This window comes from Chelmon rostratus, chromosome 9 (genome assembly GCF_017976325.1).
Source record: "Chelmon rostratus isolate fCheRos1 chromosome 9, fCheRos1.pri, whole genome shotgun sequence".
Taxonomy (NCBI): Eukaryota; Metazoa; Chordata; class Actinopteri; order Chaetodontiformes; family Chaetodontidae; genus Chelmon; species Chelmon rostratus.
In genome coordinates, this window is record NC_055666.1 from 6,467,787 (window position 1) to 6,493,938 (window position 26,152).

The 26,152-nt window shown below is 42.3% G+C and overlaps 1 protein-coding gene across 1 annotated transcript in view; it reads left to right on the plus strand.

Moving 5' to 3' along the window:
* The window catches only part of il1rapl2 (interleukin 1 receptor accessory protein-like 2), a 329,417-nt gene that overhangs the window by 167,848 nt on the left and 135,417 nt on the right, over window positions 1-26,152 (plus strand). The window contains exons 2-5 of the mRNA XM_041944223.1: window positions 1,306-1,475; window positions 2,515-2,618; window positions 24,455-24,641; window positions 24,749-24,902. Coding sequence (XP_041800157.1) covers window positions 1,306-1,475; window positions 2,515-2,618; window positions 24,455-24,641; window positions 24,749-24,902 — 615 coding nt within the window. The remainder of the gene's footprint in view (window positions 1-1,305; window positions 1,476-2,514; window positions 2,619-24,454; window positions 24,642-24,748; window positions 24,903-26,152) is intronic.

The window sequence follows — 26,152 nt, forward strand, 5'->3', positions numbered from 1 at the left end:
TCCTGCTGCTGCTGCACAACCATCACCTGGATTATATTTGCTTCTGAAGAAAAAGCCTGAATCTGATGATTTTTAGGATATAAGGAGTATATAATGTTTGATTTTTTCACAAAGCATTATCTGTTCATATTCAAATAATGGGCTTGTGTTTGTTTACACCCCTCATATACCCACTGGTTATTGCATAGTCAAGAAAGAAGAGGAAAACAATAAGGTTGTGAGGCTGCGGAGGTATTTTTGGTCAGATGACAGATCCAGAGGCTTCACTGCTGCAGGGTAGAGGCTGTAATTCAGTGGGAAGGCCTGCGGGCTTCAGTTAAAACAGAGCACATCTATCTGAGCCTCAGACCATGAGGGGAAAAAACGCAGACGAGCTGAGAACGGAGAGAAAAGCGAGAAAGAGAAGCGGTGGAGAGGGAGATGGGGGGGAGGGGCCAGGGGAGGAGGGAAGTCCATTTGGGAAAGCTCCTTGTCATTCTCTGTCCTGACCTCTACGTCTCACCAGCTTCTACTTGTCTTCCATCTACAACTTGTTTTCTGTTCGTTCCGGGTGACCTGATCTCACCCCGACATCGCCGCCGCACACTTCCTCTCTGCTTTTCTCTCCTTTCATCTGGTCTCGATCGCCTCCTCTTCTTGTATTCCTCTGAATCTCTATTGTCCAATTTTCTGCCATTACTGCTTCTTCTCTCTCTTTCAGTTTCAAGCAATATATAAAGGGAAGCAGTACATTTATAGTAATATATTATAACATTTGGTTTTAAAAGTGCAGTAATTTCTTTTGATTGTGTCTTTCAGGTGTTCAGCTACCACTCCTACACTGTTAAATCATGTATCTGTTTGTGCCTTTGACATACAGAAAGTGGAACATTTTCTCTGTGTGTGCACTGTTCCTCCCTCCAACATGCTCACATTAGACAATGCACGCTCCCTCTCTCAAATTCATTTTCAACATTTTATTGCCCTGGATGTGAAGAACAATGTTGCAAAGAAACAAGATAAAACAATCTCCCTGTCACTCACTCTTTCTCTTTCCGTCTCTCATTCTCGCTCTCTTTTTCTCCCTGTCAAGCATTTTCATATAAAAAGGATACTGTTATATCTTCTAGTGAGTCTTAAAGAAGCATTTTTGATGATTGTTCATGTTTTGCTTCCCAGCCTGTTTGAGTTCCTGACTCTGTTCCCATCAGCGTTCCTCCCCTGCAGGCTTGTATTTGTAGTGCGTTCACTGCATAATGGCCAATAAACTGTACATCTATCACCACGTTCTCAACGTTTCTCTGCCTCTCTTGTCTCTCCTCGCAGTGGATGGATGCATAGACTGGTCTGTGGATCTGAAGGAGTACCACGTTCTGGCCGGCGAGCCCGTTCGGGTGAAATGTGCCTTGTTCTACAGCTACATCCGAACCAACTACACCATGGCCACCAACGCCAAGCTGCGCCTCATCTGGTACAAGAACAAAGGAGATGCAGAGGTGAGATCACGTGGAATAATGGCTCACGAGGGAGGAAAGAGAGGAAGCAGGTGGCTACGGAAGGTCAACACTGACAGCGATATGCTTTTTTTCATTTTTGAAATTGAATAGTTAGATTAAAAGATATTTTATTATTTCTATTTACAATTATTCGTTTGCCATATTTAATGAAACAGAACAGCCCTGATTATTCACTCAGTGAAAGTCACCCATTGATTCAGAAATCTTCAATAATGGAAGAACACAAAGTAGACAACAAGACTGAGGAGAAGGAGAGGTGAAAGCAACAAAAGAAAAATGATTTATTGAGACTGAAAAAGTCTTTTCCGTTCAAGTCATTACAAATTGGAAACTCAGAAACTCCTCCTCTCTCTCCGGTTAGAGTGCTGTGGTCGATGCTGCCACTAGTGGCCAGAAGCTACATTGCAAAAGATTTCTGGTTTAGGATTAGTTGGATTTGCAACATAAACTCTATGTTATGGACTAGTTCTAAGCAGGTTTTGAGGACTTAATATCACTCATAATATCACTGGAAAAGCGACTACTCAAGTACTACTCCTAAATTCCCTGTTCCTATAAAAAGGTATGCAAGTATGATTATACTTTTCCATACTACCTGCAAACTCAGTCTACTGTAAAGATCAGTGTATTGTCCACACAGTATACAGTACTGAGTGTATAATTGGGATCCACACCAAGACTCTGACCGTTACTTCCTTTGGGCCTGCTTTTTTTTGAGTCATGGCCAATACACAGAAACTAGAGGGACTGATAAATCATGCTGGGCTTCCATGTGCTATAACAGAACAGTGGATTCTATCTGAATGGTAAAACAGGATTTAGCAGGATTACATTTAGACCTGATGATGCACGTAATGTGCATCTCACAGATAGCAGTATTACTTAATACATCTTCCACTCAATGTTATACATTCTGTTCTGACTGTAATTCTATTAGATCTCTCTTTCAATAAAACACTAAAGTGAGAGTTATTATTTGAGTATTGCTCGGGCCTTGTCTCTGTCTGGTGTCCCTCAGGAGCCAATCATCTTCTCAGGCCACAGGCTGAGTAAGGAAGACGACTCCATCTGGTTCAGATCTGCTGAAATGGAAGACAATGGATTCTACACCTGTGTGTTAAGGTAACCTGAGCAGGCAACTTCACATACCATTTTGACCAGTATCTTGACACTGTCATGAGTCAACCTTGAAATAAAATAACTAAAAAAATGTTTTGCCTTGATTCTCCGAGGAAGCACAGTTTAGGATTCTTCCTGCTCTGCTGGATGCATAACATAACGTGAATATCACATAAATGCTGATCCTCTCCCCAGATGGGAGCTAGGTCAAAGTGCACTGAGCGAAACACAGACTTTATTTTGAAGTTTCACTTCTAGCCACAGCACATTTGCTTCATAAGACTACATAAGCACAGCAAGGATTTTACCAGCATGCAAAGAAAATATTTTTGGCCCAACTCTGACATGCAGCAGTGCTCCTGGAGTTGCTTCGGTATTGTTGATTTCATCACATGGGAACAGCCTTGGAATAGATTTCTGACTCTGAGCGTTCTGCCTCTACCCGGGTGGCCCATTTACATTGCAGTGGCAAAAAGCAGCAGCATGTATGGTGTTTGAATAAAGAGTGCAGGGTTTTATTCAAAACCCGTATCCATTTTGCCGCCCCCTGCCCTCACTAATCAATATTTCAAAACGCAGATGGGTTGTATTTCCATCATCACAGTTTTATCATTAGAATTCTGAGATATTCATCATGAATATCTGCCATTTCTTTCAGTCAGTCGGTAGCACATTAGGAGTTTGTCTTTTATAGCAGTAAAATGTTTTCATCATGACTTCATTCCATGTGCTGAGGTCTGTTTAGAATATCGAACTTCCTCCTGTGTCTAGATATTGCAGAGGAGTGTGTGTGTGTGTGTGTGTGTGTGTGTGTGTGTGTACACCTGCATATTTGCCCTGCTAGTTTTGTGGAATGCTGCCAGTTTAGTAAATTGAATATTTACAATATGGCTGTTGGCACCACAGCAGAATTTGGCCTGAGTCCTTTGTGGCCCTTCAGGGATATGTGTGTGTGTGTGTGTGTGTGTGTGTGTGTGTGTGTGTGTGTGTGTGTGTGTGAGAGAGAGTGTGCTTGTGTGTGTGTGTGTGTGTGTGTGCGTGTGTGTGTGAGTGTGCTGTGTCAACAGCAGGGGTAGTGGGGTACTGACTTGTGTGCACCATGGCTTTGTAGCCTAGAACAAGGCTTACAGTCTTCTTTACCTGCAAGTGAAAGGTGTGTGTGTGCGCGCGTGTGTGCATGCGTGCATGCGTGTGATGAACTGAATTAAAATATGGGCTCTTGTAAATCTTTGGAAAGTAAATATTTTGCCTCCAGTCAGCCAGTGCCCACAGGGAAGAGCTTATTCCTGCTTACTTTTGAGTATCCTGCTATCTTGATTTTTGTTGTTTTAATAGAACGAATAACCTTAAAGGAAAATTTAGCTTTTTTTTCCACCTGGCTGATTTATGTCTTTATTTTCAGACAGGCATTTGAAATGATTTATGTTGAATTTAAGTTTATTTTGACAGCTTTAGGGGGGTCTCGATGTCCCCTTTCACTTTTATCCAGTTATAGAAGATAAACTCATTTAACACCCCGGTGGAACTCAGTGTGCTCTGCCACCGGCAGGACGAGTATTTCTTAACATTAAGGCTGCGTTTTCCCACAAATCCTTTCGCTGCCGGTGGTGGAGGATGTGGCCTCTTGAGAAATGATAATTCAGTTTCACCATAAATTCGATCTTTTCATAAAAGAAAAAAGCATATAGAAGGCCCACTTTCCAGAGCTTTAAACCAGATCTCACAGCCTTCACCAGTGGATGCAGGTGTGTCATTTGTCATTGAGAAAGCTCAGCCGTCATCATGCGTGACGTATGGAGCTTCAGTCACACAGGTGGCCGTATATGTAACAAAATCTAAGATAATATATATGTACAATATGTGATGACAGCTAGGCTGTCTCCATGGCAACTGTGTGAGCTGCTGATGAAAGCTATGCGATGTGGTTGAAAGCTCTGTATTCGCCTAGTTTAGATAATCATGCTAAACTCTCGGTTTGTTGACAACCGCACCCGCCATTTTCCTGTATCTCAGTCACTACGTGGTGAGTATGTCATCATTACTGATTGGAATGATGAGCCAAGTTGTCATTAACCAGAAGTCTTCTTTAACCAAAGGGGACAAACCTACTTGAGGTAATTTTCCATCTGTGTTTCACTCCTTCCATCATCTGCCTCTGAAACTCTACAAGCCGGTTGCACTAGAGGACAGCTCTCCTCTTGCCGTGTGCCATAAATCACCATCTCCCCTCTCGACTTGATTTTGTCTTCCTCCTCTGCCGCCGGTGCCATCGCCACCTTCACTGTCTCCTGTTTCTTTCCCTTTGCGCCTTTTCTCCATCACCTCCTCCCTCCTACTCCTTTTTTCTCCCACACCTAATCTGATCTCGCTTCATCTCACCAGCTGCCTCCGTCCTCCACGCCGCTTTCTCCCGCATCTCCTGTTTTTCTCCGTTAGCCTGCTGCTCCTCTCCCATTGTCCTCCCCTTCTCACTCTCCCACTCCTCCTCCTTCTCCCTGTCTGCAACCGATTTTCTTTACCTCCCCTCATCACCCTCCCCCTCATCCTCCCCCTCCTGTGCTCTCCTCCCACCTCCTTTCCCTGCCAGAGCTTGACACCTATCCTCCTTAATAAGCTCTCTCTCCCTCTCTTTCTGTCTTTCCCTCGCTCTCTCAGCATGACAACCTAATTAGGGCTTGGTGTCTGTCATTGTCTCAGGGTCTCTTATTAACACACACACACTCACACACAGGCACGCCTGCATAGAGGCACAGCACCTCGTATCCTAGTAGGGAGCTACCAGCTGGAAAGCCTATGGGAGAATATATGTATTTATTAGCCTTGATCTGATATGTATTATTTTTGCTATTATAAGGAAACCTTCATATGTTGCCCTTTATATCCACCCACTGCACCTTGAGATAAAAGCAAATTTTTCAGGATTAGTTTCACATTTCCACCTGACATGACTGACGTGAGGTGAAGTTGGGCTTATGCAGGGACAATGAAAACATCAGATTTATCTCACCTACCTTAGATAGATACAGCAGGTGTAATCTTATGTAAAAATGTTACTATGTGCAGTTTGATGCTTCATTTATCTCCATATGCTGCCAAGGTTCAACAATGAATCTTCTCTAGAATGTGTCAACTTTCCAGGAATTGGTGTGATGTTTCAGCGTGACACTCACGCAGCTGACACATTTTGCAAATCACTATAAATGGTTCGTTTTGGTGACAGTCATCAACAGTAAATTATAGGAGAAACAAGAGTAGACACAATATATATATTGGACAGTGGAACAGCCACGTCAGGATGGCCAAGGAGGCTGTTTAGTCTTGAATCTGTCTCATTATGTCACTGTTTCGCTGCATGCGGGTCTCCAGGTGATGTCTACATGTGATTGAGCGGGTAGAAAACAAACCATATTGACGGACAGCTTATGTGGATGTCAACATGAAAAGCTGTTTTTGTGCCACAAACTGCACAGATTGCAAAGTGATCAGTAGGAAATGTTCAATACCCCAAGAAGGAAGCCCCACTTCCAGCTCAGGGTTTATAATTTACTATTATTAAAGCGGTGGATAGTTTTAGACAGGAACTGGTGAGGAAGAAGAGTCTGTTTGAAGATGACACAGCTCACACCATTTCTGAGCGTTTCTGGCTTTTCACTGAAGATGGCAGCAGTTAATGTTAATGCTACGGCCAGTTTGATGAGTGTTTTTTCCTCTAAATAGTGAAAATGAGTTTCTACACCTCTCCTGTGTGCACACCCTTGATTTACTGAAAACTGAAACCTTTATTGGTCTTTATACCCTGCTTTGCATCCACTTACCTGCTTCATCCATCTATTCATCTATATCCTCCATCCATTCATCTGTCTATGCCTTATCAGTGGTGATAGATGTGTGTGGAAAATGGCAAGTTTCTATAGAATTTTCTTTCCTCAGTCCCTTTCATAGTTTTCCTGTAGTCTTCCTCTGTGACTGAGTCTCTCTCTCGCTCCACTGCAGCAGGCAGTTTGCTTCTCTGTTTAAAGTGTTTGTCTGAGGTCACAATATTAAGGTTCTGTTTACCTCCATCTATTGTAAAGCTGGTATTAGAGTGGAGTTTCACACTACTGTTTATAAAAATCTAGTCCGTACCCTGATGTCATTTCCTTGGTGCGGTTTGGTGCTCTTTCCTTTGTCTGTTTCTATTGTTTGTGGCTGCTACCGGTTGTGCCGACTCTGCAGTTTTTCTTCTGTACATTTCAAACAACTTGGACAAGTGCATCCATCTCTTAGTGTGTGACACAGGCCAGGGCCCAGTTACACCGTTGTATTGAGAGACTGAGGCAATTAAGAAAAAGGTTTCTGTGATAGTCCAGTTTTGGGCAGGAAGGTCTCTGCCAGTGTGTCCAGACAATGCTGGCTGGTAATGTTCTGATGAGTTCACACAGGAGTCATTCCCACTGTGAGGCCATGAAGGAAAATGTAATATGAGCGCTACTTGTTGTTTTGTCTTGTTGTAAGGTGAAAATCTCAGGTGAATTCTCAAAGACAGCGTAGAACTTTGCTGGCCCAAGGCAAAATGATTGCCATTCACACTCAGCATTGATCCTTTTCATGACCTCTACAAAGACTTCCAGGCTCCTTTAATTCATGTGGCATGCCCTGGGTCTGCCCGGAGCTTTGTAGCTGCTGGAAAATGATGCATCCTCTTCTCTCCGAGGTCACCGACAAGACATCCTGCCGTCACTTTGTAGCAACCAAGGATGTCGGTCTGAATAAAGACAAATATGAGCTGTCCAGAAACATCAGCACATTAGATGAAGTTCATAGATTTCTAGTTTAAAGACAAAAATGTGTAGGCAGCTTTCACTCTGACACACTGCCCCCGTCTCCAGATTGTTCAGTGATTCAAACAGGTGTGGTGTTCACTGATGGCTGTTTTTCCAGGTTGGAGAAACAATCAACCAATCACAGCTTTGTAGATGGGATGAAGAATAGTGTAAATGTATTTTATAGCAGTGTATCAGACGACAATGTGAAAGGTGTCGGTTCTAGTCATAAATCTATTGTGAATGATCATTTAACAGAATTTTGTCGCGGGTATCAGCTCCTCGTTGAGCTGTCCAGCCCGCAACTTTTTGAAAGGAATTAAAAGAAAAATTGTGACCTTAAAAGTCATTATGTGTTCTGTTTTCAAATCCAAAAACTCACAGCACACTACCTGCTCAGCACAAAACAGCAGACAAGCACAGTTAACAGCTAGCTGGTGAATGCAGGGAAGAATTTAGCAGCTAAAGAGCCGGATATCTGCCTCAGGAGTTGGTGGAGACCAAAAACGGAGCTACGAGGGGAGTGAAAATTGGACTTACATTCATGGGGTGGCCAGAACCACGCCTCCAAATTGAAGTTAATGTTTCTCCATATCTTCTATATCTGTAAATAAACAACTTTCACAACAGTTTTTAGATTTTCTGGTCACCTCAGTGGCCGTGAGTTGGACCATGGGTTAAACTACTTGGGGAAGCAACAGTGCGACATTTACAAATCCTTTAAATGTTCCCAATGTCATTAGCAGGTCTTGTGTCTTTCTCGAGGGCTCTGATTTCAACAATCCATTAGTTTCCATGAATTCAAATCTCAACATATCGCTGGCATTCCTGTAGTAATCATCTTTGAGTATATAGGTGCTGTCTAAGCTCCGAGATATGACAGTTTGATCTGTGATGGTGGCGTCTGCATTTCCTGCCTCGTATTCAGACGCTTACAGAAGCACATAGATGAGGACGGATGATGATAATGGAGCAAGTTCCATTAACAGCTAGTCTCCTTTTTCAAATATAATGATCCTGTGCGATTATCTTCTATAGAAAACACATGATGACTCCTGGTTAAACCATTCTGGCTTGTTTATGGCTGTGGCTGTAAAAATGAGTTTTTCATCTTCTTTTAATGACTTTCTGCGGAATACAATGCTGCGGGGCGTATTGCTGCCTCCGATCCTGTGAAGTTTATGCTCCATTACCTCTGCCAAGGAGGTCATGTTTTCAGTTCGGTTTGTTTGTTGGTTTGTTTGTCTGTCTGTCAGCAGGATGATCGGAAAACTACTGGCCTGATTTTCATGCAACTCGGTGGAAGGGTGCAGCACGGGCCAAGGAAGAACCCATTAAACTTTGGAGTTGATCCGAAACTACGAGGCAGATAAAAAGAATTGTTTTTCAATTTTATAAACATTGTGAGATAGGGCACTTGGCCTTGGCGGCGGCTCAGCGTACTGAGTTAACCCAGTAGCACAGTACGCACCCACTAAGACGAAGAACTATTGAGAGCACTGGCAGCAATGACAGAGAGGCAGCTGGAACAGCCTGTAGAGCCAGAATATTTTGACATCTAATTCGGTGAATTAAGGTTTATTTCATTGAGTTGGTGAGTGTTGGAACAGTGAAAAGACTAACTGATGGTTTTGGTGAGTTTTTCTTTTCTTTCTGCTGAGTTTGAATGCAGTGAGCTGATTAGTTAACTTGCTCGTTGAGTTGAATTCAGAACATGTATGGTTGTATTTTTGTGTTTTTGTGTTTGGGGAAACATCTATAAGACCATTTCCTTCCTTGACATTTGTGAATTTATAATCTTATAATGTTGAACTCACCGCTCATACACATCTCCCAGCCGAAACCACGGGCAAACCACACACACACCTGCACAAATATATCACCAATCACTGTTTGTTGAAATTTTTAACATACTGTAATCAAGTAATTTCCTCCTTTCCGTGACTGTCCAGCTTTACGTAACAACTGTTTGTGATAATAAGCTGCCCTGTTCATGATGTTATTGCTCAGCCTTTGATATTTGTACATATGTACACAATGATAAAGTGTTTTCTGGTTGTTGCGACTGTGTACGACTGTGTTTTCCCAAACTTATGCTAAGTATGTGAAATATTTCCAGTTTGGAAGTGCATAATGAATGCACGGCTGAGACGATGAGGCTTCAGCTAGGCACAACCATATTTTGACAGAATTCCAATCTCCTTTTTTTTTGGCTGCTCCCCATTAGGGGTCACCACAGCGGCTCATTGGATCTCTTGCAGGCAACCCGAGCCCCCTCCAATTGTTGTGATACACATATTTTGATTTTTGCATTGACTTTTTATGGCGGATGCCTCTCCTGATGCAACCCTCCCTGTTTGTCCGGCTTGGGACTTACATTTAGGAATGCACAGGCTTGTACACCCCCACTGACTGGGGAGCAACCCGTGGATCAGTGTCTTGTCTGACACTTTGATATGTGAATGGAAGAACGTGGGGATCGAACCGCCAACCCTGTGACCAGCACGCGACCTGGCCCCGAGCAGCAGCCGTCTGATTTGCTTATCTTTGACGAGTGGACTGTTGGCCTTGACGGAGGCTTACGCTCTCTGAGTGCCCTTCAAGTTTCATATGGAATGCTGGGATCTGTCTTTTACCTGTTTATTTTCAAAACACTGCAGATCCCTTGTGTCTGCTGTAATGTGTGGGTTTGTATAAGCTGGAAAAGGGGGACAACCTGGAGGCACTGTAAACCAAAGGTGAACAAGCATTAAAAGGGGAGTGACATTCCCTCTCAGGAGACAATAAGTGGAAAATAACATCTGAGACACACGGTACGGAGACAGAGGGATGTGTTCTGGGAGAAGGAGAAAGAAATGAAAGCAGGTGGGTGGGAAAGAGAGAGAAAGAGGAGAGGGTAAAGAGAGAGTCAAGGAGAAAGTATTTAAATTGGAGGGATGGGAGGAAGGGTAAATAGACGAAGAAAAAAACAGAGGGAAGCTGATGAGAAAGGAGGTTGAATTGTGCAGAGAGATGGAAGGTAAGGTAGGGACAAACATGGAGGAACGAATGGAGGAGAAAAGAAAAGCAAAAATCCATTTTCTCTGCAGGTATAAGGACCTCAGTAGGGGGAGAGGGCAGGCTTAGACTACCTGAGACCCTCTATATACCCACTATATTTTAGACCCCAGTACACACACGCACACACAAACGTTACTAGGAATTGATTCGCAGAGTGAGAGATCTCAGTTTACTTTTGAAGCTGTAGTGCTGTGAGAAAGACTTTGCACCAAACCCCTATCCTGCAACACTCGACTATCTCTGAGAGTGGGCCAGAAGGAGAGTGAAAACGTAGATGGGGACACACGCATACACGGGAAAGGAGAGAAGAATGACAAGGACAGAGGACAGCCTTCTAGAGAAGCACTCCGAGAGAAGAAAATAATGAGTGTTCCATAGTGAACAAGTTAGCGTGAGATGAGAGATGTCGTGCCTCTGGCTTTGCCCGTTCTTCACTTCAGCACATCGCAGTAGATGGAAACGTAACATGTTCCCTCTGTGGGAAAATGATTGACTGAAGAAATGGCTGGCCTCTGGGACAGTGAGTTTTTGAATTGGAACCCTGACAGACCGACTGGGTGGGTGTGTGGTGGTTTCATCTGGCGACATCTTGGCAGGACACTCGGCTTGGCAGAGTAGGTGGTTGTTCGGTTCGTTGGCGTGGAGGTGGCTGTTTTTCTGGATGTTTGAATGCATGATTGACTGCTAAATTGGTTGTTAGGCTGGCCGGACACACTGGCCAACTCATTGGCTGACCGGTTAGCTCTCTGGCTAAAGGACGGGGTTAGTGGTAAGAATGTCCCCACCAGAAAAACACAGGCATGGATTGTTTGTTCATATGCTGGTTTGAGGGTTGTAGGCCTGAAAATGAGCAGCAACATCCCCAGTTCAAGTCTGATCAGGGGCCTTTCTTGCATTTCATTCCCCATTCGGAGCTCAGGAGTCTTATCTGTGTTTTCAGTTACGAGAACCTAAAGTTTATTCATCTATAATTGTTCTTTGTGTCAAATAGGTCTCCTCCGCAGTAATTGTACTTTCCGGTGGCCCAGGAATTATCAGAGGAAAGTCTGCAGTGCTTTACGTTGCTTATTCGTGAAACACAAACCTCGTGGCTGCCTTGTGTACATTCAAACACTAAGCAAGCAGTGGTTGTCTGGTAGGAGGATGGGAGAACAATTGTTTGTGATGAAGCAAAAATAAATAACCATAAACCACTTAGCATATTGTTGCTGCTTTGGAGACAAGCACTCTGGAGTCTTTTTTTCTCCCCTGCATGTCTCCTTGGCAGTTCATTACATTCCACTCAGTGATCAGAGTCGTTTCACAGTAATAACAAGAATAACTGTGTTGTTGTTTATTTGTATGTGAAATAATAAACTAATCGTATAATTAGTTTTCCCAATTAGGTTGTGGTGGGAAATACAATTGTTGATTGGATTAAGTTCACAGATAATGTTTTTCCAAGTGAAGTTACTGCTTAATTTAAGTACTGACTGCCGGTCATATGTGGGTGGTGGGGGCAGCTGTTGGCGTACAGACACAGGTGCTTGATGCATGCTTTAAATCCTGCATTCACTAAAATAAACGTGTGTCTGGTCATTGTGTGAAACAGAGCAGTCGCTGTGGACTTTTCCATGTTAAACCAAGACCGCCATCTTTCCCTAGCTTTAACCAGCTGCTGACAGTGCCTGCTTTACTCAGTTAATTTAAACACAAGATACTTGTGCTCAAAAAGAGGATTCATTCTCAGTGAAGAACCTTGGAGCTCTAATCTGCCTCTATACCTGCCAAAGTGCAGTGATTCCTAACACGTCTCTGGGGGTCATCAGGTGGATACCTCCCTTCAACAGTGTTTCGCCTACTTAGTCCCACTACACCTCCAGGAGGTTAGGCAGTGAACTCCGGCGTCCCAGAGTCACCCCCCCTAGTGCCAGTTCACACTGCTCCTACACAATCCAAACAGCACCGCCACGTTCAACTGACCCAGAGATGCTCCAGGTAGTGGCCAGTACCGATGCTACCATTTAACTATTGCTAATGCTAGTGCTAACCGCTAATCCGATGCTACCATTTAGCTAATGCTAATGCTAATCGCTAAGAAGAACAGAAGACGACAATACAGTTCCGATGCTACCATTTAGCTAATGTTAAGTGCTAACCGCTACCTGCTAAGAGGAACAGAAGAAGACAATAAAGCTAGATTCACCTATACTGTTAATGTTAACTGCTAGCTGCCAATACTAACACCGCTTTAGCTATTGTTAGCTGCTACAATGCTACTACAGGCCTAGATTATGCTTTAGTGGGTACAAACGCATATTTTATTGCAAGTGTGCAACTGTAGGACAACAAGTGAAATATGTTGTCAGTGAACAGTTTACTGACATTTTACTGAAATTGCATAAACATGATTTTTGGGAGACAGTGTTGAAGTATCTGGTTATAAAGTTGCATATGTCTCTCTTAAGTACAAAACCCTCAGAGAGGAGTTCAGGACGGATGGTTTGACATATGAACTGCCTGACTTTTATACCTGAGACCAGAGTTTGCATCCTGTCTCTTATTAACAGCCAACGTTGGTTGCTTTTAGCCTTCACTACAGTCCATCTCTAAATTTAACCAAACCAAACCTTCATCAAAGAGGTAGGAGATAAAGAAAGAGGTAGTGCATCAGAAAACACTCATGTAATTTTGTCGCTGACAAACCAACTTTGATAGTTGATTTGATCGTGATGACTTGTTGCTGATGACTTGGTGGATGGCTGCATGGCTCCTTGGTGGTTGACTGCACAGAATTAACTGCTGTTTGTCCACTGAAAATCTGGCAGCGTTATTCCCAGTCACATTCCATGGAGCGGTTTAACATATTTGCCATTGTTAGTGAAGTTAAATTAATGACTGAATTGTCATTTCCTCTTATTTTCCTGGAGTTGTGTGCACCTCTCTCCCTGTCTTGCTGTCTCAGCTACTCCCCTGAGGTATTTCTAGTAAGCTGAACCACCTGTCTCTCTTTGCGTTAGAGGATAAATCTTCTCTCTGTGGACGCTCACGCACAAGAAACGCACACATAGTTGTCACAAGGGTGTTTTCTAATGCCAGCCAAATGTTTAACCTTTCGCTTCATCAGATTAACAGACTCGGAGCAGGAGATAAAGACAGCGGGTAGAAAGACACAAAGAGATGAAGAGAAAGGGAGCGAGAGAGTGGAAGAGAAACAGACAATGGCAGTAGGAGAGTAAAAACAAGGAGGAGTGGAGAGCGAAATAGGAGCAGAGAAGGAGAGAGCGGTCATTTGAAGTTGCTTTGGCAGTCCTCTATGACTTGGCAGACATTGTGTCGGTACAACTCTTTTGCCAATGTGGGCCAACATGTGCCCGTGCATGCCAACTTGAGCCAATGCCTGCTGCCCTAGCCACTCTTGAAAAAAAAACACTTTACACTTTGATGTTCAAAGGGGTTTTAAGTTGCTCTGAATTATGATCTGGCTTGGTAGAGATATGGAGGGAGGGACTAAGACAGAGGAGAAAGGAGGGCAGAGGAGTATGTGCGAAAACCAAGCACCCTGTGTGTCAGTGGTCTAGTGTTAGACAGGCTGCTCTCTAAAGCCAACATAGTAGTTTGATCCCCACAGCATCTACAGGCATCGTCTAAGTGTCCTTCAGGAAGACGCAGATCTTCACTCATTCACTCAATAAAGCCGTCATGGGCATGGTTCCACCTCTTCAACTAGCATACGATTATCTTAAAATGATCCAGTCAGATTGTGAGACTCTACATTTACCATTATTAATTAGGTTAACGCTTTTGTCGACAAAGAAAAGTCAGCGCAATCCAAGCCTTCAGGAATTAGTGCTGCAACATTCAATTGTGCCACAAGGTTGCAGGTGCATGAAGTCAAACATGAGTGTCAGGAAATGACATTTGGGAAATTGATTTTGTGAATCGCATCAAAAGTATTCTCGGTTCCAAAGACAAGGATTGAAATCCACAAGATGAATGCTTTGTTTTCATCTTGATTAGTAAAAGGTGCATCTTGTCCTTAGTAGTCAGTTAGCTTATTGATTGGCAAATACTCTTTTATCTACCTTGATGTTTAGGAAAGCTCTAATTAACACTATGGTCCAGAGTCCAGGACTGACATTGCTGGAGGACATACAGCACACACATTTACATGTCCACATAAATATACAAAAAAATACATGAACGGGCATAAATTCACAGAAAATCATGTTTGCATGACTTCATTTCAAATACGGGCCCGGGGGTAAATGCACTCAGTACCACACACAGTAACTAACACACACACACAAGCGCACACACGTGTAGTGTAGTCGCCTTGGCCAAGTGACTCCAGACTCTGCTTTTCCCGCACGCACACTGGCTTTCATGCTGCCTAACCCAAGCTAAACCCCACGCTGTATGTTTTGTTTTGTTTTTAATCACATTCACTCATTCATAACCTGCACGAAGCACTCTGTCGAACATGCAATCATCATGATGTTCTGTTCATCCTAAGGCCTACAGTTTTTCATATAAACACATGGAAGCAGTCACCAGTGCAACATTTACCTGCAGGGCAAAGTGGGCAACTGCCTGGGGCTCCAGATTCACCATATGGGAATTAGTTTATGATCATTTAATTAATGACAATGTTTTTTAATACTACATGCACTGCTACAACACATGTAAGTAAGTTGTACTGTTGTTACACAGGCAGTGCTGGCTTTGAATCCATCGAACAGTAACTTAAAGGAAATAGATTATTAGAGAGTTTAAAAGATGCTTGTCAGGTTTGGATGGTTGGTGGATGAGTTGTGCGTTTACACTGGTTTGCTTTCTCCTCTATTGTGCATCTGAGTGACATGTCTTTGTTGCGTGTCCTTGTGTTTCTGCTCTGGCATGAGACAGAAAGCAGCACTGGCCAAAACTGACGCTAACAGAAAGAATGAATGATAAAAGATATAATATATGTAGATAAAGTGATCATTCTCGTCCACGTCTGTGTTCTAAAGTGTCCGCTGGGGCGCAGGTAAAGTTGTTGCTTATCAGTAGTGACACATATTGATCGCTGCCTCACAGGTCGAGGTCGCTAACCTCACACATGAAGGTATATTAGCACTCAAGTGGAACATACACACACTCGTGCAAGGAGCTGCCCTTTATTCAGTGCACCTACACTTCAGAGCATCAGTTGTAGTTTTACTTACACATAACACACACACACACACACATGCGCGCACTACACATTACACACTACACACACTGACCTGACTTGGAACAAACACTGAGCCGGGTGATTGAAGCGTTGAGCGATTTTCACGTGTCAGTGAGTTTAGGTAAGTGTGTCTGTCACTCTGAGGGTGTGTGAGCTGCTTGGTCTGTGTTTGCATTCTTTTTAGTAACTCTGGTTATCAAAAAGTGAAATGATTTTTTAGTTCCAGTGCATTTTGATGCAGTTTAGGTTTTTTGTTTGTTTGGTTGTTTTTTTTTAGAATGAATTAAAAGGACAGAAGGGCTTTTGTAATCATTATAAAATGATTCATGGTTGCACCTGCTGTTGTTATGAGTGCATGTGTGTAGTAGCTGTGACTCAAAAATAGTGAATGTATTTCTTCCAACCATTGGTTGAACCCCCTTATCCTTGAGGGTCGCTGGGCTGTACCCATTGCCAGCTGACACTGGGCAGGAAGCGGGGTACACCCTGGACAGTCACTGGCAGGGTTGACACACAGAGACGGACAACGTTCACACTCACACACTCACCTACAGGCAATTCAGAGTCACCAATTAACCTGCATGTCTTTGTTCTGTGGGAGACAACCGGATCACCTGCAGAAAACCCACACAGGCATGGGGAGAATATGCAAACTCCACACAAAGAGGCCCCGGCTGTTTGCTGTGAGGCGGCAGTGTTAACCACCGCACCGCTGAGCTGGCCGATTCACGTAGGGTATCATTAAAATTCCACTGATAAAAACATAATACTACTATAAAACAATATTAATTGTTGCCATTTAGTGGAAAACCTTTGCACAAGCAGAATTTAAGACCTCAATAAGTAACACAATGCAGCCTGTGTGCTACTGCATACATCCTTTTGTATAAGCATGTGTTCAGATGCTTGCGGACTCAGAAATGTGTTTGTGCTTGTGTGTGAGTGTCTGTGTGTGTGTGAATGTCTCAGCATGTGCAGGTGCCTGCTCTCTCTCTCTCTCTCTCTGTCTCTCTCCCTCCCTCTGCCTGTTAGTTAGATTGATAGTCAAATTAATCTGCAGCTCCGTCCAGGTATAAACACGGTGCCTGCTGGCCAGGATACGTCCCCCTCTATTAACGCCATAATTCAACGCACCCTCCAGCTGCCTGCCCTGATCATAGGAGGGTAATTGCAGGGAGGGTGTGCTTGATTTATTGACGGGGAGGATATGGTGGATTACAAGTTGATTTGGAGATTAATTTATGGCTCATTTTGCATTTTAGGTAATTGGAATTTGTGTTTTTTGGAGAGCGCCACCATGCAAACACACATACACACACATTACGCAAATGTGAAATATTAGTGGCCAAAGTACAAAGCGCCTGGAGATGTAGAAGTGATGCCGTGCTGCCTGAGGACACTTTGTAAGTGATTTTGGACAGTGTATCAGATGCACATGAAATTATGATCAGAGTGTAATGATGAAAAAAAATGATTATAGCCCCTTCATCATTATAGCAGTCTGTGTGCCAGTATGATGGCCTCACACAGTACTTTCGACTTGAATGAATTATTGAGATGAAGACTCGGAGAATGGGAGGAAGCCTAATCCAGTTAGCAGACTTGTATAATTTCTAGTGCAGAATTTATTGAATAGTTTTGAAGCTGAAAATTGTGATTTCAATTTTGCAGCATGTAATGTAAATTTAAGTGGCTTTATTTTCCTCCTTTTCAGTTGATTTGTCAGTCGTGTTGCCGGTTGCACTGAAAGATGTTCTCGCTCACACCTGGCATCTGTTTCAGCATGGCAGCACATTGCTCATTTGTGTTAATAGATGCACATAGACTCATGAGCATACACACAGCAGTAAGAATGAGATCCAATGTTTTATTCATGGCTATCTTCAGATGCAAATAAAGGCAACCAACTGTACCCTTTCTTAGCCACGTTACAAAATAACAAGCCACACAAAGCAGACCACACACATACACGAGAGCAGTGTGTGCGTGCACTCGGCTTAACGTAGAAACTTGCTGATAACAAAAGGGTTATGAATGTCAGCCGCTCGCATTAGACACAGAACGGCATCCACAAATCTTTCCTTTCACCTTCTAAATCTCTTTCTTCACCTCATTCATTTCCAGGAGGACAGGAAGTAACTTTACTGGACAGCTTTTACCGGCATTAAATTGTCAAGTCGGGCCCAATTTATTTGTAAGGCATGTTTGCCAAAACAGGTTTGTTACGAGAGCAGAGCACCGAGCAGCAAAGGACACACACCCAGAAAACCAGGAGAGGCAATTTGTCACAAAACTTCATGTCACAACAGTGTAATAACGTGCATGTGTTGTCTTTGAGCATGAAAATAAAAACATGCCGGATGTATATTGTTAACACTTTCACGTATTCACTGTAGAGTAGGCTATATGAAGGAAGTTAAAGGACCAGTTCGAAATTTTGGGGAAAACACATTCTTGCCAAGTGCTAGATGTGACGATCACACCGCTCTCATGTCAGTGTGCTAATAATGAAGCTACAGCAAGCAGCCAACTAGCTTAGCATGAAGACGAAACGGGAAAACAGCCAGCCTGGCTCTGCTAACTAGCAAGTGGCTGTTCTTTCATATTTACCATATAGACACACAGTGCTATCAATCTTCTCAGCTTACCTTCGGCAAGGAAGTGAATGAGCCCAAGGTGCTGAACCATTCCTTTAATAACAGGAAGTTCATGCAGTGTGCAATACTGCTCAATTCAGACCATACTAAAAAACTTGTGATCAGGGCTCTCTCTCTCAGAACCCCTAACAGGCAGTCCCTTTGTTTGCTAACTGACTGAATGGACCTTTAATATTTCTGCAGTCCCTACAGCCTGACATCTTTTTTGTGCATGTGTGGATGTAATATCACAACTTATCTCTCAGTTACAAGACTTTATTTCCTACCAATCGTAGCAAGGGTAGATACAGTAAATAGAGTTTCTGAAAACAGATCAGACTGCCAATAATGTTGACATGTGTCTCATAAGTAACCACGATAAACGCTGGTGCTGTTAGCACCGCCTTGTTGGCCTGCAGATGTGCATGTCTCATGAGAGTGAAATAACCTGAGGCTATGAAATGCAAACACATCTCGAATAAGATCGAGTTAAACCATAAATACCATCCTTTCACAATCTAATCTGTCGCAATATATTAACTCCATTATTCAGCATTTCAAGAGCTTTGCTCATTTTTCTATTTCTTGCAGCCATTTTCTTGTCTGCTTAATAAAGTCCTGTGCCACATGTACTGAATATCCTCCTCCTGCCTTTTGACAGATACTGACTTTAGCAGATGTCTTCAGGGATGAGATGTTCCATCACCAGATTTTATCTTTAGGGGATTTGATCATTTTTCTGTGGAAATTTTGTAGAAAACATGTGTACGAATTTTCTTACAATTTCAACACAAGGACAAACTCCTAGCAGTAGAAAACTTGAACTGAAAAAAGCGTAGGTTAAACCAAACTGCCGTGTGTTTTTAATGATGTATTATATTTACATGTATTTCTTATCCACCATCTAATGTTCGTTTACAACGAGATCCACCGACGATGCTACATACCTGGAACTAAATAGCTTATTTGATAATGTTGCATTTCCAGAAATGCAAAGTGACAACAGTAAGTTTGAGATTTTGGGAAATTATTCACTTCCTTCCTGTAAGATTTACACTCTCACATGTCTTAAATATAAGGCTCCACCCAGTAACTGGTTAGCTTAGCTTAGCATTGAAACTGGAGACCGGTGAAAACAGCCAGCCTGCCTTTGCTGGCTGTAGCGACTACTACTATGTGCTACTAGCACATAACAAAGAAAATCTATAGAAATGACGTGTTCATTAGTAAGCTTAAGGGGCGCTGGAAGAGGGCTTTTAATAGAGGCAAGCTAGCTTTAGCCAATGATTGTAGCCTCATATTTAGCATACAGTCATGAAAGTGGTATTGATCCTCTCTTCTAGCATTTGGCAAGAAAGCAAAAACAGGGTTGGAGTGTGAAATTTGCCTGTGGACACATAACTCTAACCAGGACAATCATGACCGCTCTATGTGGACAAATTGCTGAGCAGAGGTCTGCTGGCAGATCACACGAAGGAGGGTGAAATCAGGGAGCAATGCTGAAAATACATCTGTTGGCAAGAAAAATTATAAATTCATTTGAAACACCTTTGATTTCTAAAGTTGAGTGAAGTTCTTCTGGGAAGAAGCCAATTAAAGGAAAGTTCCAACCTCAGATGCTCGGTGTAAACACGCCAGAACTGCTGTGATGTTCAACACATGCAGGTGATGATTGGGCTGCAATTTTCCTTTTTGATACATACTCTGTCTTTCATTCTGGCCCATCTGCCTCTGCTTTAATTAGTGATTTCCTATATGTCTGAGAATCTCACAAACAAAGGCCATGAACATTATTGTAATTAGGCGTGGGAGGAATATAATCAGGCTATGGTTAGCTTGGATCTGATGGATCTTCAGTTTTAGTGACTGTATGTTCTTCTTCCTCCTCCAGTACTCCCAGATGTATTCACAGTTGGGTATTGTTTGCCTTACAGGTAATTGGCAATAGAAAAATGACTCACCTCTGAATATCAACATCAAGATAATTTCATTATTTTACATGCAAAGACCTCTTCATCATTTCTGAACAGCTTAGGAAAATGTGCAGCTCTGCCGTGAAGCACATTACATACTCTTGTGTCTTTTACTTCAGGGCCATTTTACTAACTGAAGCATTTAAATGTATTCCACACAGAACCAGATATGAGTAGACTCCCACACACAGACGCACAATTTGCATCCGTAAGAGGTGCACAGCATGCGCTAAATGCTTCTGACACAGCGTTTGCATTGTGGTCTAATTGAATCGTCATGTTTATAGTGAAATATGCATAATGCATTCTTCTTTACATCGCCGCTGTTTTTACCATTTAGTGTTCGCCTCCTGGTTTCTGGGTTGGACAGGCAGAGAGGGAGACTATGACAAAGGCTGATACAACAGAGGAAAGAGTGCAAGTGTACAAGGACACAGCAAAGAGAAGAACAAGAGAAAGAGTTTTTTTTTTTGTTTTATCCCTCCTCGTTTTCAGTTCTTCTCAGTTCAGTGTGCATTATTGGCATGAATGTATAAAACAATACCATCAAAGCAACAAGAAAAAATAAGATCCCATAAGATCCCTTCCAGCTCTTGGATGTGAGTGTGTTTGTGTTAGTGCCTATGTGAGGGCTGAAGTGCTTTGAATTAGGATATTTTATTACATACTAGTATTGATAATGCACTGAAAGCTTATACTTCAGATAACATGAAACCTGCAATGATTGATTCTTTGGTCTGCTGTAAAGACAGCACTGACACACCTTTAAAAACCATTATGGAAACAGCGTTAGCAAACTCTGTCCTGTTTACACATCCTGCAGATACACAGCATTATTAGCATTCATTTGAAGTTGTGTTTCTGGCCACCTGGAGGATCTAAGTCCAATATTCAATCTCCTTTTACTGCCATTTCTCCTGAGAAAAATGTTTGGCTCGTTGCTACACGCTCCACCATGTTTAGCAGCTAGTTGATAACTTTGTCTGTGAGTCATTCATATATATATAGGGTAGACCTAGTGGGAGATTTAAATGGTCAACTGCCTGCACATCACACTCATTTCACAAAGGATAGCCAACTTAAAGTAACAATGATTTACTTCCCACGTCCACAATCCTTGATAATGTTCATAGTGTTTGTTTGCCTTTATGTAAATGCCACCTGCCTGTTTTTGTGGTGTGTCCCAGGTTTTTTGTTTTTGTTTTTGTTTTAATGTGAGAGAACTGGTAAATGACATCAGGAGGATATAATCTGTGGTTCCACAGATGCATGCAGGTCATAGACCATATTCACACAGCCGCCATTTAGCTCTGACGTGATGCTTGCGGTGGGAAGCTCAAATGTTGTTGTCGTTATCAAAAAGGCTAATATCATACTGCTGTGTTCCAGGCTGCAGGTTGTACAACATAGGGAATGTGACAAATCAAGCTTCCAGTGTAATGTTAACTCTGTCTCTTTGCTTCACCTCAAAAATGTTCTGGTTGGTTCTGTTATGTGACATAATGCTCACTAGAACACATATCTATTTGTAGTATTCATACAGATTGCATCCATTGGCAATGCTAGCTGGAAGTGTTTAATGCTGGCTTTAACTATTATAACGGTAGCTATAGGTTATCACATATGTTGTCTTACCTTGAAATTTAGCCCGATGTCCCTCCAGATTTTACTAGCCATTGTATTTTCAGTTGCTTATCAATTACTGACAACAGTTTGTCACTATGTTTATACAACTTGCAACCTGGAATATAGCAGTACAACATTATCTCTTTGGTATCAGAATCTGAGCTCCCTACCCTGAGCGTCACATATCAGAGGAAAACGGCCACAGTGAGAATATTGTCAATTAATTAAGAGGACAAAACAAGTAAATCATTGGTTCATTTGTCTATTTTTCACATTGCTGTTCATTTGTATTTGTTGTTGAACATTGTTTGACTTTTCGAGTTTCTTTAGAATTTCATTTTAGCCTTGTGTTCATTATCACACAGTTTTTGTCATAGTATTTATCGACAAAATGAACACTGGCTGTGTTGTGGAGCAAAAGAAAAGTCGAAATAAATGTGAAGGGTTCATAAAAGGCAGGATGATGTGTGTGTGTGCGAGAGAGAGAGAGGAGCATATTGAAAAAGGTAACTGAATCACTGGAGGAGAAAACAAGACGCTGTAGGCTGCAGATGGATTGATGAGGAGAGAAACTGAGAGATGGATGGATGGATAAAAGGCTTTCCAGGCCTCTAGTTCAATGCTCACTGGTCTTGGTTATGTGAATGGCTAAAAAAAAATCCTTGTGTCCCCCTGTAGGAGACACGCACAAACACACACACACACACACACACACACACACACACACACACGAACACACACACACGTACAACATTGATGGGATAAGTGGTTGTCGTCGTGTTTGTGTGTGTGTGTGTGTGATGAGGGAGAGAGAGAAAAGAGAGATCAATGTGGTGTTTTGTGTCTGGGGGTGAACTTGGGAGGCCACACACACACACACACACACACACATACACACAAACAAACAATTACAATCACCTTGAGCAGATCTGAAAACCCAAGTGATGCTCCAAACACATTTCATCATACACATCGTAGCAAACTTCAAAGTTTGTTCTTGTTATTGCATTAGATAATTTGGCTCAAGGACATACTGTCACACATGTAACATCAAAACAGCAGATACTTTTCAGACATAAAGAGCTCTAACCAACAACATAGCACCACTGAAAAGAACAAGTCACATTAAACAGAGAGAAGTTTTCTTATTTTTGGGAAAGAGGGGCCTGCCTGTCTTATAAGCTGTTGCTTCCGTTTTGTTCTTGTACAAAGCTGGGATGACCACAGGACTGGGTTAAGAAACACAACCTGTCCTCAAAATAGCACCATTTTTTTCCGCATTATTTATTTAAGTAGCATTACACTTACATATTATCACCTGTTGACAAAAACCAGCTGCCTGGTGTGGCTGGAAAAGAGGTTAATGAGGACGGTAAGAGTGAACTCAAACATTAAAGTGTTCTGTAAACGGAAATGACTGAAAGATGCTCTGCAGAGGTTACATGAACTGCAGAGTCAGGTGAGAATCCTCTGCTTGTTGGTCCTTTTCCCATTACACATCGTCAATGAATCAATTATCAACAAAAACCATCTATTAATGTGACCATATTAATGTCAGGGATCATGTACAGGGTGGTTACAAAGACTGTGACTGCTGACTCTCATCTTCATATGTGCCACATGGAAGCCTACAGCACACACACATTCTGTTTAACCAATTTGTACATACTTAATTAATATTTGCTTAGTGTATCATTAACATTGGCATGTAGGGATCCACTTTTAGGCTCTGATTTTGGCTGCTCTGACACTGAGTTGACTGACTTAACTATTTTCTTTATGAAATAAGTGAGAACAGTTAGCCAGCGTTGTTCTTTTGATTGACAGTGGACTTCAGTAATGATCAACGCTGATATTTTATTTCTTAAAGTTGGAATTGTTCTGGCCGTTTAATAAAAAATCAAATACCCACTTTTGGATTTTGTCACAATGAACAAATCCTCTACCCCAACTCGACTGACCCTTAAACACAAGCTTTTATGGACAAAATAGGTTATATGCAATAAAAATATTCCACATAAAGTTGGGCCCTTACAGAGTTTCATTTTGTATGAAATGGCGTTTTGTTTGTGTGTGTTAGAGGTTGTTCAACCTGCAATTTCTTCTGGGTGCCAATTCCTTCAATGTTGTCAAAGAAACACTGAGATGTCAGAGGGCCTATAATTTCACCAAAATACAGACAGCGGTGCCAAATAGCCTCCCCAGTACTTTCACCATGAAAACAGCTCTTATGTTTCGCACAAAGTTCCAGTGCTGGACAAATGGAGGAATGACTCATGCCATTGTTGTTGTTAACTCTTGGATGGATAAACAAATTTGCTCAAAACAAATCCGCCCAGATTCATTTGAGCTTGCTTGACTTGCCTTAGAAACACAGACTGCATATGCATGCTGTTTTTGTGATGTTGAGTTGTTGACATCCACAACTGCAACATGCCGTTTCTCACATTTCTGTGCGTCCCTTCTCAGAAACTGTGCATGCTGCAAAGTTTCAAAGTCTGCACATGATAAAGATGTTTTCCCAATGTCGTGTTTGTAATCTGGACAGGAACTCGACATACTGCATGAAGGTGTCCATGTCGATGACTGTGGAGGAGAGTGATGAGGGGAAATGCTTCAGCAGTAAAATCCGCCATCTGGAGAAAGCTGAGATAACCCATAGCAAAATGATCACCTGTCCTGATATAGAAGACTATTTGGCTCCGTACAAGCAGCCCCAGATGACCTGGTATAAGGTAGGACACACACAACAAAGTTTAGAGCAGAGGAGCCCGAGTGTTTTCCCTCGGAGCCCGGTGTTGACTGTTGTACTGTAACTTGATAATGCTGTGTCCCCTGTCAGGAGTGTGAGCGGGTTGAGTGGAGAAGCTCCATCACAGTTAACACGACACACATCTGGATTCCTGAGGTGGAGGAAGGCGACGGGGGAAATTACACCTGTGAGTTGCAGTATGGATCCAGACTGGTGCGGCGGACAACGCAACTCAAAGTCACAGGTAGGACAGGACTTTGCATGGATGGATGGATGGTCCAAGATAGAAAACATGCTTAAGCTTTGTGGTTTGAGAAATGTCATCAATTATTGCACGACATGGCGGAAAAACGAATTGATTTGAGGTATTCATTGAAGAAGTCAAAATGTGGTTTGGCATAGAGAAGAATATGTATCACTAATTCCAGAAATCAGGTGTGGTGTCTGCCTGTATGGATTGATGGATGATCCATTAACAGGATAGGATAGGCCCTGATAGGATGGGATGGAATGGGTCGCCTCCAGAACTGGATGTAGAAACAGCCAGAAGACCCTCACCAGAGGACCTCAGACTGCTCAGAAAGCGTTAGAAGTTCACAGATGTATTCACAGCTAGGCCTAATGTAGCCTTAAAGCTAATTAGTAGAATAGTACAATTCAATTCTGAAACAATCTGGGAGCCAGTGAAGAGGGGCTACAATAGGGCTTCCTTGAATCTGTTAAGATCCTTTTAGATTTTAGACTACCATGGTTATTGTAGTTGCATTGAATAGAATTGTTAGGACCAAATGTTCTGATGTCTGATCTTTATAGTCATTTAGCTGTAGGAAATTTTTGGACATCCAGCGCTTAAACAGGTCAAGGCTCTAATGTGAGTGACAAGTTTGCAATTTTCTCATACAGCTGGGTGTCGTCTGCATAAAGATACAGTTAAAAGAAGCAGTAGTGGTCCTCGAACTAGGCCCGTTGGCACCCCACAAGTGAGATGTGAAGGTCTGGAAGAGGCATTACCAATAGCAATGGAGAATGTCCTGTATTTTTCTTTGATATCTGTAACAGGATATGATGGGTTGAGATGGGATGGAATATGTTGGGACAGTACAGATAGAATAAGATGAAGTCTGTGAACGACTGCTGACTGACTGACAGTCCAAACATGGAAACTGGAAACGTACTGAGTGCACATTGGGTCAGGCACACACAGACCGTATGTGCAAACAGTACGTTGGTGTCAAGCCAGTCATTCTGATTTTGCAGAACTGGTTAATTATATGGCCATTACACCGCTCACTGTAGTTTTGGGTAATCTGACTGCTATCAAAGAAACACAGTGGACTTAACCATGGCTGGAATATATATTCTGCCTGCTTTTAATATTCAGTGGATCTCTGAGTGACTCGAGAGCAGAGCATCCATTATTTTGACAGATGCCTAGACTCAGCAATACATCATTCATCATTACTACAGCACTTTCGAAGTTTCCTTTAACGTACA